At 39.4% G+C, this 15,000-nt stretch overlaps 2 protein-coding genes across 10 annotated transcripts in view; one reads left to right on the top strand and one right to left on the bottom strand.

The window, feature by feature from the left end:
- The window catches only part of LOC119590140 (E3 ubiquitin-protein ligase Mdm2-like), a 10,109-nt gene extending 9,540 nt beyond the window's left edge, over positions 1-569 (top strand). For both annotated transcript variants that reach the window (XM_037938919.1, XM_037938920.1), the window contains exon 7: positions 1-569. This exon is cut by the window's left edge and continues 1,750 nt beyond it. The gene's annotated coding sequence lies outside the window, so the exon portion shown is untranslated.
- A 3,092-nt stretch (positions 570-3,661) lies between these two features.
- Positions 3,662-15,000, bottom strand: part of LOC119590142 (cellular tumor antigen p53-like) — an 18,852-nt gene continuing 7,513 nt past the window's right edge. For 3 of the 8 annotated variants that reach the window (XM_037938924.1, XM_037938928.1, XM_037938926.1), the window contains exons 2-10: positions 10,144-10,419; positions 9,748-9,906; positions 6,958-7,134; positions 6,498-6,672; positions 6,023-6,239; positions 5,395-5,536; positions 5,140-5,238; positions 4,904-5,021; positions 3,662-4,396 (exon numbers count right to left, since the gene is read on the bottom strand). In XM_037938924.1, the coding sequence (XP_037794852.1) occupies positions 4,905-5,021; positions 5,140-5,238; positions 5,395-5,536; positions 6,023-6,239; positions 6,498-6,672; positions 6,958-7,134; positions 9,748-9,906; positions 10,144-10,410 (1,353 nt within the window). In that variant the 5' untranslated portion in view covers positions 10,411-10,419 and the 3' untranslated portion in view covers positions 3,662-4,396; position 4,904. Of the gene's footprint in view, positions 4,420-4,903; positions 5,022-5,139; positions 5,239-5,394; positions 5,537-6,022; positions 6,240-6,497; positions 6,673-6,957; positions 7,135-9,747; positions 9,907-10,143; positions 10,420-12,757; positions 12,909-15,000 lie in introns of those variants that run through there. The other 5 variants (XM_037938925.1, XM_037938927.1, XM_037938921.1 and 2 more) reach the window with 4 other exon arrangements.

The raw sequence follows: 15,000 nt of genomic DNA on the forward strand, positions 1-15,000 counted from the left end.
TTCTCTACAGAGTCATAAGTAATACTCCTTTATAACCTTTATATCACATGATTGTTATAAAAGTACATAGAGATGTCAGTATTAGGTGAAGAACAGGTATATACTTTGAAAGCTGAAAGCATTAAGCAATTATTATTATCTGTTGCAGTGGAGAGCAACTTCTGTTTGAAAGATATGACATCATCTCACTTCAGAGAGTTGTTACTTTTATACGATGAGTTTTCTTTCACAGGATGTGAATGCTTTTGTAAAATGTCGTAAAATGGAGTCATTAGTGGTAAGATTCATAATTCCTTTTTTTTTTTTTTTTTTTTTTTTTTAACAATTTAAGTGTGCTGTTTGTCTTGTTTTGACCCACTGTATATAATAAAGATATAGATGTTAATGTTTTAATGATTAGAGTACTGCATATGTGAAATCCTCTAGGTGCTCAAAGTAGTAAGAAAATGACAAGATCTCAGTCATCTCCTTTCGACTTAATTTTTGGAATGGGAGTGGAGCATTATAGTTTGTAGTTTTCACACTTATCTTCCTTTTTTAACCAATAAACAATTTTTGTACACTAAACACATTAATTCCTTATTGTATCGTGTGTAACCTTTAAGAAAAGTTTGTTATAAGTATCTACATTTGCACTGATGCAAATGAGATATTTTCCTCCATACCATGTAGTTTATTGTGTGTATTTTCAGCACAAGAAAGATCGAAATGGGTGGGTTTTCCCCGTGGGACTTAGTTTATTTTGGGTGTGGATGAGATTTCCCGAGTAGCGTTTTGTATTTTTCTCATAAGCATTTTGAGTTTAGGGGAGTAAGGTTTGCATAATTCAGTACAAGAGTGTGTGTTGGTCTAAATGTTATGTTTTCTTATAGTGGCCTTATAACACAACATGCTACCACTGCAGTTGTTCTTGGCTGATACTTCCTTAACCCATAATTGACGGGTAGCATTCATAGTGGCCCGGGCCTCGCTGCCGGGAGCTTATATCATCGCCCGAGCATGAGCGACCACTCATGCCAATTACCAGCATCTCATGCCGTTTCTTCGTAATACTACGAAGATATGTTGTATTTTCAATTTTCATTATTTTTTACAGTCTCTACTTGCCAAACTTCCTGATAAATTGAGACTGAAGGGTATTTTTGTTGTTATATAGACTCCATAGTTGATCATTATTCGGTCTATAGTCCGAATAAAATAAGCAGTGTGTGGCATCATGGAGTTGAAATTGTCGGTTTGTTGCATTTTTTTTGTTTATTGCGTGGTAAAAATGAGAAAGTGTTAGAACCGACTTAATCACACTTTCACTGGCAAAAAAATAATCTTTTGCCGTGATTGTAACAAAAAAAAACTCATGGCATGTCCATGCATACTCTATGGCATGTGCGTACGTGCCCCCGGCAGATGGTCCCGCCATGCCATGGCATGTACGTACATGCCACCCGTCGGCAATGGGTTAATAGAGATGGTATTGAATGTCTTCTGAAGATCAGTGTTGGAAACTGATTGACTGATTTTAGTGTGACATGAGCTTTGTTTGCTGTTATGATATGAGTCTAGTGTGTTGTTTTGTCTGTGGAATTTGAGAGAAAGTAAAATGGATGGGATTAAATTTCTCAAGAATTAGATCAAAGTCGTGCATTCTGTTCATGTGTCGTACAGGTTTCTGTTTTGAGGATGTGATGCGTAAGAGATTAAGAAAAGGACAAATTTAGTTTGTGTATGGTTTGAGGTAAAAGATTAAGTTTAGAGTAGGGATCATCTATTTGTAGTGAAAAGGGAGTTATAAACTTACAGAATGGCTGGCTCTCACTTACTCTCCCTTTCTCTTTTTCTTTATCTCTCTCTCCTCTCCTCCCCTCTCTCCTTTTTTCTTTTTCTCTCTTCTCCTTCATCTCTTTATCTCTCCTACTTTCTCTTTTTCTCTTTTATTGCTTTCTCCTCTCCTTTCTATGTTCCTTTCTCCTCTGTTTCTCTCTCTTTCTCTTCCTACTCCATCTCATTTTATCCCTCCTTCCTTCTCCCTCCATCTCTTTGACACTCCCCCCCCCCCTCTCTCTCTCTTCTCTTCTGACAGTTGTTTCTTGGAGATTTACAGGTATAGCTTGCTAATGATCTCGTACTATTTACTGTATAATTCTGGAATTTCCCACTGTAAAATTTTGGTGGTAAATGGAGTTCTTATTCATTCATCTTTGAAATTTAGGTTTCATACATATTGTACTGTACTTGGTAATTATTATTATTTTTTATTTATTTTTTTTTTTATATACAAAGAAATATGCTTTTGTATATCATATACAACTGTAATTATTGGGTATGCAAGTCAAGACCCATTGTGCTAGATAGGAGTTTTAACGTCACCATTTCTGCAGTAAAAGCATATTAACAGTTTTAGTAGCTTCAGATTTTCTTTAATTTCCAGTCAATGAAAATAGCAAACTAATCCCTCCCTCTCATTTCTAGCAATTTGTGGCCACAAGAGTACTTTTTTTCCCAAATTGATCTTTTGATCCACCATTGATAGGTATTTATGGAAAGTCTGTCAGTTTCAATCTTTTGTCATTATCATTTTAGTGTTCAAGAAGTTCCCCTCAGAATAAAGCCAAACTCAAGGTCTGTGATTTTGTATTAAAGATGCTGTCATCATGCATATCAGAAATACAGATTGCCTAAATATCAAATAGTTCTTTGTGATGAAATTGTTTTAAATATATATATTATTTTTACCCAATATACAAAGGCTGAACACTATGTAGTCCATAGAGCTTTGGCTTAAGTTTCTATTGGAATTATCAGAAATAATGTATATAGTTAGCAGGACACCATTCATAAATTGGAAACTTTGCAAAAATGGTCCCTAAATAATGTTAAAAGAACAAGGATTGCCAGAGTACATAGAATACTGAAGAAAGTGTCAATGCTTCATTAACTTGGCTTGCAAATAATATAAATTCCCAATAGGAAATATTTCTGGCCATTCTAGCTGCTTCATGAAATTCAAAGTGAAAAATATTTCATAATTTGGTGTAACATATGTACCATAACTTTTTTCCCCTTCACTTTGGCAGGACTGGTTTAGGAATAGCATCTGAGATATTTGCTCAGTTGAAGGCAAATAATTCCTTTAGAACTAATGGATTTTTTTCCCTTGTATTTTTTTTTTTTTTTTTTTTTTTCATTGCATTAACAAACAGTTTGAACTATTTTACCAAACAGTATTTATTATGGAATAAATGAAAAATTGGATGGTTTTAAACAGCTGAAGTTAGAGAGTTCTATTATTGGTTCTGAAATATAAGGACACTGCTGCAGTTTTGATTAGCTAGGGGATTTTAATTATACCTGTGTCCTCCTAACTAATCTAGTTACAAAATAATTAAGGAATAACAATAGGAATTTAAGAATAAAATTAACACCCACTCCCCTCCATAGTTTTGATCAGTTAAGATTCTAATTATACCTGTGTGATCATAAATACTCTTTAGGAACTAAATAAATAAGTAATAATAATAGAAATTTTTTAAAACATAAAATTAGCACCCAATCCCATCTGTATTTCTTTGTAAAACACCACCACTGTAACCAAATTAAATAGTGTCTGTTCCAATGATGTTAAATGCGTACCTGACTAGATTTAAGGAAAATCTGTACATAAAGATAATATATTGTCAACCTTTATTCAAAATAATATACAGACACTGATCATAGCAAAGAATAAAGAATTGACAGTCAAAACATTTTGTGTATTTGCTGGTACCTACCTACCTAACTACTTTATATAATATTTTCTCTGACCTAATCAATGAAGTAAATGTTCTATTTGACTAATATAAAACAATCACTGTATTCCAAAGCAAAGTTTTATTTTTACATGAGACAACATTAACGTTAAGATACAAAAATACCAATACACATATTTGCTTTGGAATTACACTCAACATCACTTTCTCATGCACTTACATACTATGTGTTTTTCATCACAAATTTCTAATAAACCGGAATGTTTTGTATAAAAAAAAAAAAAAAAAAAATACAAAAACGATAATGACATTTCTAAGGAAAACAAAATATACTTGAGAACAAGTTATGGACAATGGATTAAAGTGAAATATGCATATCTAAACTAAACTTCTTCCATCATAAACACTGGTATGTAAAAACTTAAATATAAAATATTATTACCTAACAGAAAACAGCTCTTCCAAGAAATGCAATATGTAAAGTCTTATCAACACTCTTCTAGAATAAAAACTGCAAAATTCTTAATGTAAAATTCCATCCAGTAGAATTGTAAATTTATAATGGTGCAGAATTCTTCCTCGCAGATCACCCAGTGTTGACAGGTTTCAGTTACTTAAGATAAAAATATCAACAAAGGAAATATCAGTTGTACCTGAAAGATAATATCAGTTGTACCTGAAAGATAAAATAAAAAAAACATGAGCTTACAGATCCACTCAGCATGAATGGTAGGTATTAAAAAAAAAAATTAAAAAAAAAATTAAAATGTACAAAGGCCTTATTTGACTACTATAAATAAATTAACTAATATCTACCTGCTAAAATTTATACTACTTTAGTAATAAGAATAATCCAGGAAAACACAAATCAATCCCTTACTATGTTTAGGCTACGTGAACCAATGTATTTAACTTCAATATTGTACATTTGATCTGGTTTCCAAAAAGACACTAATTTTTTTTAGCAACAGGTGATGATGGATGCATCATGGATGTGCTATCCAAGACAGCACAGGTTCAGGTATTTGAATATGAATACGAATATGGGGAATATAACTCCTCTATTCAAATACAAATATCTGAATATGGAGATTTCAAGATCCTAATAATCCCAAAGAAACATTCAAGGAATTCCTTCTGCAATGCAACATGTAGCCTACCTTAGTTACTCTCCTCTTCAGGATACATGAGTGCGTCAGGCTGCCACTTCTTGATTAGATCAGCAGCAATGAGTTTGTTGATGTACGACTTCACTTCAGCCTCATACTCTATTGGGACCTGCAAGCCCAAGCTCAGTTTAAGTTTGTGTATAAAGGCCATACATTATTAATCAAATACATTCTGTAACTATTTCATAATTTCCATTTAAGATCAAATTGATGTCAGATATACTTACAGCAATATTGACCATTCGGGAGTCTGTTCCTGGTTCTAGTTTGATCTTTGGTCTCTTGCGCTTCTGGCCAACAGCAATTTCTGTAGCCAGCTTTCGTACCTACGGATTAGAATATATATTTTTATACTCTTTGACATCAAATTCTGGCAAGCATGCATCATATAAAATACTTACATATAGTTTTCATATATGTATGTATTTCAGATGAAATAGGACTCATAACACTCTAATCAATAACATGGGATGCAACAATACCTTTGTCCGTTTTTCCTCCTCAGCTGATGGGGCAGCAGGGGCTGTGGGCGTCCTGCTTTTCTCATCATTAGTAAGATCACGGGATGGACACTTGCAGCACTTAATGTCCAAGATCTGCCTACCAATCTCTTCACCAGTGACACTGTGGAAGAACAAACAGAACTAAAACCAAACCACTATATTTTGAAAGAACTCTACCACAAAAATAAAGAGATAGAGAAAAAAAAAAGTATCTGCTTCAGAGTGAAGTCAGCATGACACCCCTGATTCAGAGAGAATACACTGCTTACCTAGTAAAATATGACCAAGATGAAAGCAGTGAAGGTGCAATAAGGGAATGACATGTAAAGAGAAGGGACGTCAAAAAAACCAATGTTTTAAATACTTTAACCTTAGTATATTTGGTGTTACCAATCATGACATGCCATTTCCCATGCCAATACATTTTGTTTATAACATTGGAGCTGAGGAACAATATAGCAATCATGCCTTGCCATTAAACCACTACATTTTTTAAAACCATAAAACAACAATCTGAACACTTTAACAATTAGACCATTCATAGTTGGCAATTTAGATGACGCAATATGCTACTTGTCGTTTCCATTATATACAACTCTATACTCACGAGTTTCTAAGAGTGAGAACAATGCAGAATGGGCGTCTGTTGGGGCCTCCAACGCATGAAGTGAGACACATAATCTTGATCAGAAGCGTTGAGGATACCTCCCCTGGGGGTGGAGGGCGGAGGGGCACGGTGACCATGTATCTATCGTTGATGAAGCTATAGTCACAGCCTTCACCCTCGACCTGCACTAAATGCTCAGCCAAGTTTGGATCACAGTCTAGGAGAGAGGAAAAGAGTAAAATTAATTATTTTATCTTAAATTAGAAGTTTCTTCCTTTTTAGGATTAAACAAACAAAACCTAGGGGGGGGAAGAGTAAATTTATTTATTTTAGCTTTTTTTAGAAAGAAAGAAAGAAAAAAAGGCATTTGCATATATCTAAAACATTTTCAATACAGGCTTGACTTATCCCAATAAAACACAACAGATAATAACAAAAATGAGAGAAAAGTGTAAGAGGACATTTAGACACTTACTTTGAATACTCTTACAGTTGTAGCACCTGTTCACTGGGTCTGTGCGGTGGCAGCTTTGCTTGAACACTGGTGTCATGGTGATGTTGGCGTTCACCCAGTCGTCCAACGTTACATTCACTGGTACAGCAACATTTGGGCAGAGGTACAGCTTGCCCAGATCCTGACTGTAGCACCACTGTGGTAGAAAAGAATGTTAGTTTCACGCTGCACTAAGAATCTCATATACCATGTAAAACTGCATAATGAAAGTATGCAAACTTTAATTAACAAACATACAAACTAGTATGACTAAAAACCGATGTATCCATTCACAGTATATTATAAACTGTTCTTATTCTGAAAGATTTCCCTTACAAAAAATAAAGCACAGGTTCAGACAATGTCATACACAAGAATGAACTGCACTTAGTGACAATATAGAACAAAGGCCCCATAAAAGATAACACTGAACACAGCACACCTTGTTGCGATCTTTGTTGCCAGTTGGGAGGGAGATGCCGAATTTGTGACGACCTGCCCATGGCTGGAGTGATGGCACTGAGTGTGCCAGGGTTGAGTCAGCCAGGCAGGAGGTGGAGCCTTCGATCAAGGCGATGGCAGCTGATACACCACCCACTGACACATTGCTGCTCGGCAACTGTTGAGAAAATTACTTAATCAAAAAACTAATCATACTGAAAGGTGATGATAAATCATAATGATTATTAGCCTTCAACTCTGGTTAAACAGAATGTAGATTAAGAAATCAGAGAAAAATTATGATGTACAATACATAAATAGAAATGAGGATTGTCAAGAACAAGAACGGGTAAATCACTTGCCATGACACAAGCAGGCATGAAATTCTGGAGACCTACTACAAAAAGAAGGCATAAAGATCTTAGTGACTAAGTAAACATTCAGTAATTGGTCATGGTCATTAAATCAATGAAAATCAGTTAGTTACTTGTTTAAGATGAGAAGAGAGTATAAAGTACAATTTCTTATCCATACTACAAAAAGGTATATTTTCTGAAATTCTTAAAAGTACCACAGACTACATAAAGACAATATAGGCCTACATTGTGCACAAGACTGTTAAAGGCAATAATCACATTTTCTGAACTGAGAGAGCATATATAAGGAGGGAGTGTAATGGGAAAAAATGAAAGACAAGGGGGTGGGAGGGGGAGAGGAAGGACTAGGAAAGGTGAGTGAAGAGGAAATAAGGAGAGACAAAAGGAAAGGGAAGGAAGGGAGGGAGACAGTAGGGGAAAAGGAGGAGGAAAGGCAAGAGGTTAAAGGAAGTAAGAATAGGCAGAGAGAAAAGAAAGCAAGGAGAGGCAAGAGAGAGAAAGTCAGGAGAGGCAAGAGAGAGAAAGAAGAGGCAAGAGAGAGAAAGTCAGGAGAAGCAAGAAAGAGAAACAAGAGAGAGGAGAGGAGTGGCGAAAGTGAGAGGTCAGAACCACAGAAATCCTCCAAAAGCAAGTAAAACAGCGACCAAGAACCAGGAACCGAGGAAGACGTATGCAGGAGCGAAGGGCAACAAAGGCGCTCCACCATTTTGTCCTCGGGGGCCATGCAAGAGGGCGGGCGGGCGGCCGAGAGGCACCCCTTCAAACCCTCATTTTCAAAACTTCTTTTCCCTTCTCTTTATGACAGATTCCTTGTTTGTTTGAAGTTTGAACCGAAACGCAGCTACCTTCGCAACTGAGAATACGGGCGTGTTTCCGCTCCCTTAACCTTGCACCGGCTTTTACGCGAAAATACAAAGATTTGACAGAGTGTAAAAGAACCGCTGCCTTTATCATACACCGAACTATATCATTTAATCACAAAAGACGTATACAAACAAGCCAACTACCTACGTAAAGCAAGTTACATGCGAATCCTCCTTTAACACTAAAAATTCAAGATAGTATTTCAAGCCCAAGAAAGACACAACCGGGAACAAAACGCCCTGTGATTTTTAGTTCAAGAATCGCAAAAGATCAGCCGAACATCATAAAATAAAATCAACGAAGACCCATACCTACTGTCAGCCGGGAATCTCTGAAATTACCTCACCCACCTGCTTCACACAATCAACAACTTTGAAATGAGACAATTAAACGTTAACGACGATTCGCCAAGACCCGACCCCCCCCTATGGACCTAAAAAATCTGGACCAAGGCAAGGAAATCGCCATCAGGGATTTCGTCAGTAACTCACCCTATCGACGATGATCATCTCGGGTTCGGAGTCGAGGGGGAAAAAAATAAAAAAGAGACGACTTCGGGGAAAACCGTACGACCACCGAAAAGGTAGTATGGTCGTTCACTGTGCCGAAGGAAGGTAACGACACGACAAAGTTGCCCTCTGCCTGAGCCCCCCCCCTTCCTCCTGCCCCTCCTCCTCCCCCGCATTTTGCGTTCCCTTCCCTCCTTTTCGCACTTCTCGCTCGCCCCGCTAATGCGACGCGGCGATCGTGTGTTGAAGTAGATCGCCGAGGAATCATTTCCGAGATGAAAAGTACCGAGGAAGGCCGCAGAATGTCCAAAAACAACGGCGAAAATTGTGAGATTATCGTGCATCCGCACCTCCGCCCCAGCTCGACAAGTCCGAGCAGGCTATTGCTCTCCGTCCGCTTAATCGCATATCGATATATCAAAACGAAATTAAAGGACTGCTCTGCTCTCTAATAATTATACCACAATGTCCTCAAATCCCTCGATAGATCTACACTAAAAGAAATCACATCTAATCACCATATCCGGTTGAATTACTATGCGACTTTGTATCCATCGTGCCAAACACTGCTGACGCGTGGAATCACCAGACCAACTTCTCGGTGACGTCATGATTTGCTTGTGACATCACAAGCCTATGACGTCATTGTTCGTTGCCAACCCGAATCTTTACGGTAATGCTGACAAGATTAACGAAGTTTATCATATTCAACCTGTGAGCGAGCGAGTGGATGAGTGAGTGGATGAATGAGTGAGTGTTGAGTGAGTGGATGAGTTTGTGAGTGAGTGGAAGAGTGAGTGGGTGAGCGAGTTGAGTGGATGAGTGAGTGAGTGAGCGGGTAAGCGAGTTGAGTGAGTGAATGGTTGGTGAGTGAGTGGATGAGTTAATGAGTGAGTCAGTGAGTGAGCGGGTGAGCGAGGTGAGTGAGTCAGTGAGTGAGCGGGTGAGCGAGTGGACGAGTTAGTGAGTGCGTGCGTGCGTGAGTTCCGAGTGTACGTCTGCGTGCGTCCAAGAGAGAGAACGGCGGAGACTGCTACATACCACTTCCACGTTTTCCGTGTCTAGAGTCTGGAGAGAATCCCACGGAATTTGCTGTCCCGGCTGAAGCTGCTGCAGCTGCCGTTGCTGCTGCCGAGGCTGCTGTTGCACTTGGACAGTTTGATAGATATCTCCGTGGATGTGGGGATTCGCCAGGATCAGCTGTTCAACGTCAAAATCAATCGTTACGTGTATACATACATATATACATAAATATATATATAAATATATAGATAAATATATAAATATAAATATAATATAATATAATATATATAATATAATATATATATATATATATATATATATATATATATATATATATATATATATATATCGCTTCAGCAAGTTAGCTTTCACAGTATTTTCTCCTACCAAAGTCATCAACAAACTCTTGATTACCTGGTTATCAATATTCTGGATAGGGTAAGCCACTTGCTGCGGAACAGTCTGCTGCTGTTGCTGCTGATTATGCTGTTGCTGAGTTTGCTGCTGCTGAGTTTGCTGCTGCTCCTCCTCCTCCTCTTTCAGCTCGGGCACAGCGACAATATCTGCGGTCTCCAGCAGGGTATGGAAGTTCGTGGAGCCGATGCGCTGAAGGAAAGAGTCATCCCTGAGCAGGTGATACTCGTCCTCGCCGAACAGCAGCTCGGAGTCCGACCGCTGCATCCCGCCCTGCTGCACAAAACACGACAGCGTAAGTTACGTCTCTTCACTTGAAAAATGTGCCGCAGAAATACTTGTGATGCAGACACATAAAAAGAACAAATACACATTTTACACATAAAATGAAATGTATGTATGCATATAACATAACATTATATACATACATACATAACTCAATATACATTATATACACACACATACATATCCACACATGTTATTTAAATATTCTGGGACCTTCTTCATGCACCCAATATTCTTTCAAACTATCAGTGTCACCAATATTAAACACACGCTGGAAACTAACCAAAACGACAACACACAAACCAGACACAATAACAATAATATATTTCGTGGAAGTACATAACCAGTTACATAAGCAAAGATTCCCGCTCATCGGTGGTCAACTCCCAAACACAAGCCGGTCCTGGAGAGGCCTAAAATGAGGCCTATAACCGGTGGTCAACATGACGCGTTCGTAATGGAGAGAAAACCCCATGTCCTCTCGTCACAAAAGGAGGGCATTTCCTATCGTTTTTCAGGAACAGACTTGTGCGATTTTTTTCTCCACAAACCACCCTTTCCTATGTTTCAATTTACGTGTCTTTACGTCCGAAACAAACGCACGCATCTACGCACAAATAAAGCTAACAACCACATACACACGCGCTAGACATCTACATAATCAAATCCATAAGTATAACAAAATAATCAAAGGCAATAAAAAGGCTACCGTAAAAAAGTGGGAGGGACACACACGGAGGTCAGTTCGAAACACGAGGTGCTAATCCCGCAGACTAAAACCACGTGTTGCTAAGGCCGGGGTAGTCAGGTGCTAGGGTCAGGGGGCGCCGCCGATGACTCATTGTCAGCCATCGACCCACCCCCCAATCCCTTTCCTTACCCCCCCCCCACACACACACACACACCACGCACCCCAACACCCTCAGGTCACGAGATCCAGTAAACAATGCAGAATCCCGCGGAGGTGCTAACCCCGTTTCCTCGGCCCATAAAAGTGTGTGGGGACTCGGGTTCTCTCGAGCGTGGATCATTATCTCCCTTATCTCTTGAGATAACGCGAGTGAGACTGGAACACGTCCCAACCCCCCCAACCTCCGTACTTTTAACTCGACAACAGTGTATTGCTATGTAATTATTTCTGGGATACATTTTATAACCGATAAGCCACGGTAGGAAAAAAAATTGTCATATAACAGCACAACAAAACCACCATAAAATACTGGGTAAAAAAAGGCTAAATGAGCGAGGCAAACGGTGTCCTGGAAAACTGACCTCGCATAGGCCTACCCGGCGATCCAGGTGGCAGCAAAGGAAATGCCGCCGCCGCCAGGGTTCAAAGCGGCACCTCACACTCGTCCACGGTGACCGCAAGCTCTCTACACGCACACATCTTACGCTTTACGTCCTTTGAACAAGCACTCTTAAAGAGCATTGTCTAGTGAAGCAGTTCAGGGTTGTTTCACATTTGCCTTCTCGCTTTCTGTCATCTACATAAGATTAACTGCAGCAGTGAGACCAAAAGTAAACGCATACGTAAACACAGGGAAAAGCGAATGAAAATATATGAAAAATGCCGGATATCCGATGAGACAGGTGTTCAGACATCATCATTGTATATCAACTCGTAATCCTGAAGAAAATTCATATTTTTTATACAACATAACACGAAAATACGTATACGTATTTAGTCCTCTGATAGCATTTCTCTTACTAGGCAATGACTGACAACTCGCCTACATTACAGTAAATTCTACAACGGATGTGGTGTGTTGTGAAAATGCAGTTTACAATTTCCAACCACAATTTCTAATCAACACACGAACAAAATCCCATACATACCAAAAGAATTGGACAATTTGAACGAGGATGTACAGATGTAATAACACTTTCCACTAAAACTTGAAACTTATCTTACCATACATTACAAGCAACCAAAAACAACCCTGCCACAACTGCACAAAGGATTTCCAACAACTAAACGTATTGGTATGTTAACCCTTCATGCCACAATAATATGTATCTTGGCTAAGGCCTTGACTGTTCCTATCAACATAAACAAACCGGGAACCTTGTTATTGCAAACACAAAAGTGTAAGCATTCATCCTTCACAAAACTACATTAACAAAAAGAACGAAAAAAAAAGAAAATAAAGGGCACATTTTAACAACCACTCAATATCCTGCTTGCAAAAACTACCGCTAGCCCATGGGCGGGCAGCGCGGCGGGGAGGGAGACCATACGCAAACGTTCCTCTGACAACTCCACCTCCTCATCGAATGTAAATCATTTAACGTAAATATCAATCACAAACACCAATCGCCGACGTACTTGCTGATAATAGCTCATCGTTCACGGCGCTGCTGATCTACGTCCAAGTATATCACGGCACAAACACACTTCCATAGGGAGCCGAGGGACGCGCCACAAGCCACTTGCTTCCACTTCAACGTCTGAGACACTACTGAGGATCTCTCGCGTGAGCCGCCTCGCCCGTGTCTACGGCGTGCCCCAGGGCCCCAGGGCCCCACTCCCCCTCTCCCTCGCCCTCGCCCTCACCCCCTGTCCCTTGCTCTCTCCTCACCCCCCCCTGCCAACGACGAGATCTTGCCCTCAACACCCACGTCCTCTCCTCTCCTCTTTCCCTCACTTCCCCGCCCAATTTAATACCTCTAGTGATTTTATTTTTATCTTATTTATTGTATGTTGTGATTCTCGCTTCCTCTCGATTCGTTTTCTGACTTTCATTATGGCAAGTGTTGTTGACGTTTTAAAGCGTATAGGGTAGTTTGCTTCTGCATTAATTAGCCTTCTCCGATTATAAAATGCCGCTACATCATACAGATAATAATACTACCTCACATTACTTAACACACTAACCTCCCTTCCGTGCCCCTCCAAAAAGCGTAAACAATCGAAGACGTAAAAAAAAGGACAAACAGGGGGAAAAATCAAAAGAAAAAAAAGTTCCCGCCAAATCTCCATACCGCAAAAACCCAAAACAAAGACACGGGATGAGCAGCCAGCGTCATGCACGCACCGCCGGTCATGAGTCAGGCGCAAAGAGGCAGACGTCCTCCTCGGGAAATCATGGTCAAGGTCGCTCTCACCTCGTGCACGTTCCCCCGGGCGCCCTTTCCGATCCCACGCCCGCGCCGCCCACAATGGGGTGGGGGGAGAGAGAGAGGAGGATCCAGCGTAATAGTGACGCTCGTTAAAGGGTGACGTGTTCTAACGTGTAACACGTGGCACGCTCGGCCTGACTCGTGCCACCCGATCGCTGGCTTGATACCCGTTCATATTTTCATTCGTTGCATCACTATCATTCCTCATTTAAATGCTGATATCTACCCTACATCATCTCATCATCATCATCATCATCATCATCATCATCATCATCATCAACAACGTCTATTATTACTACTACGTCTACACGTCTACTACATGTTTGCTACTACTACCACCACCACTACACATACCTATATAGCCACCCTTCTGCCATTCTCTCACCCCCCACACTCTAACCAATAAATGCACACACCTTCTACACCCCTTCCCCCCCCCCCAAAAAAAAAAAAAAAAAAAAAAAAACGGTCAAAAATCCGATATGAAACATGTACCAAACACGGAAAAAAAAAAAAAAAAAAATCCGCGCCCTCCTTAGTTCAGGCTTAGATTGGCCTAAAGGGGCGGGCATAGAGGGAGGGGGGGGGATTTTCCAGTTATATCCGGTTACAGTTGACTGGATAGAATGGATTACGGATGCCGGTTGAATTGCTCATCTGGATTACAATGGGGAAGCTGCTCCTCAGTACTGGCCTTTTGACCATTATTTTTTTTTCTTTTATAATTATTTATCTTTTTACGTTGGCGTTCTCTTACACGAACTGTACATATTTTTTTCTTCTTAAAAATGGCAACGAAGAAAACGTTTGCCAACAAAATAATAATAATAATAATAATAATAACAATAATAATAATAATAACAATAACAATAATAATAAGTACAATAATAACAAAGACAATGACAACAAAAACAACCACGATGATGATGATAACAATAACAACAACAAAAATAATAATAATAATAATAATAATAATAATAATAATAATAACAATGACAATATTAATAATAAAAAAATAATAATATAACAATATGAAAATCATGACCCTCTATTAACCTCCCACCCCCCCATATCACCTAAAACCCGAACCCTGAAAAGCCGACGAAAATAATGAAATAAAAAATCAGTCATAACCCGCCGATAAGCGAGTGATAAGGCCTCGCGGTTTCGTCGAGATCAGGGCCGGGCGACGCGCCTCGTGATATCGCTCTTATCAGCCGCCAACAATGGTCACCTTCAATGTGAATTTCCTTGTCTGATTCTGACATAAGAATTATTTCGTTATCGTCTTCTCGTTTGTCGTTTTTTATCGTTCCAAAAGAGACAGTAGATATGCAGATAGCAGGTTTATGAGATCTTGTGAGCACAGGGACACCAGCAAATATTTATGTGGTTTTAAGAGCGGGTTTACTTTAAAGCTAGCCTATGCACGCCCGCACACATACGCTA

Source organism: Penaeus monodon, chromosome 26, assembly GCF_015228065.2.
Source record: "Penaeus monodon isolate SGIC_2016 chromosome 26, NSTDA_Pmon_1, whole genome shotgun sequence".
NCBI lineage: Eukaryota > Metazoa > Arthropoda > Malacostraca > Decapoda > Penaeidae > Penaeus > Penaeus monodon.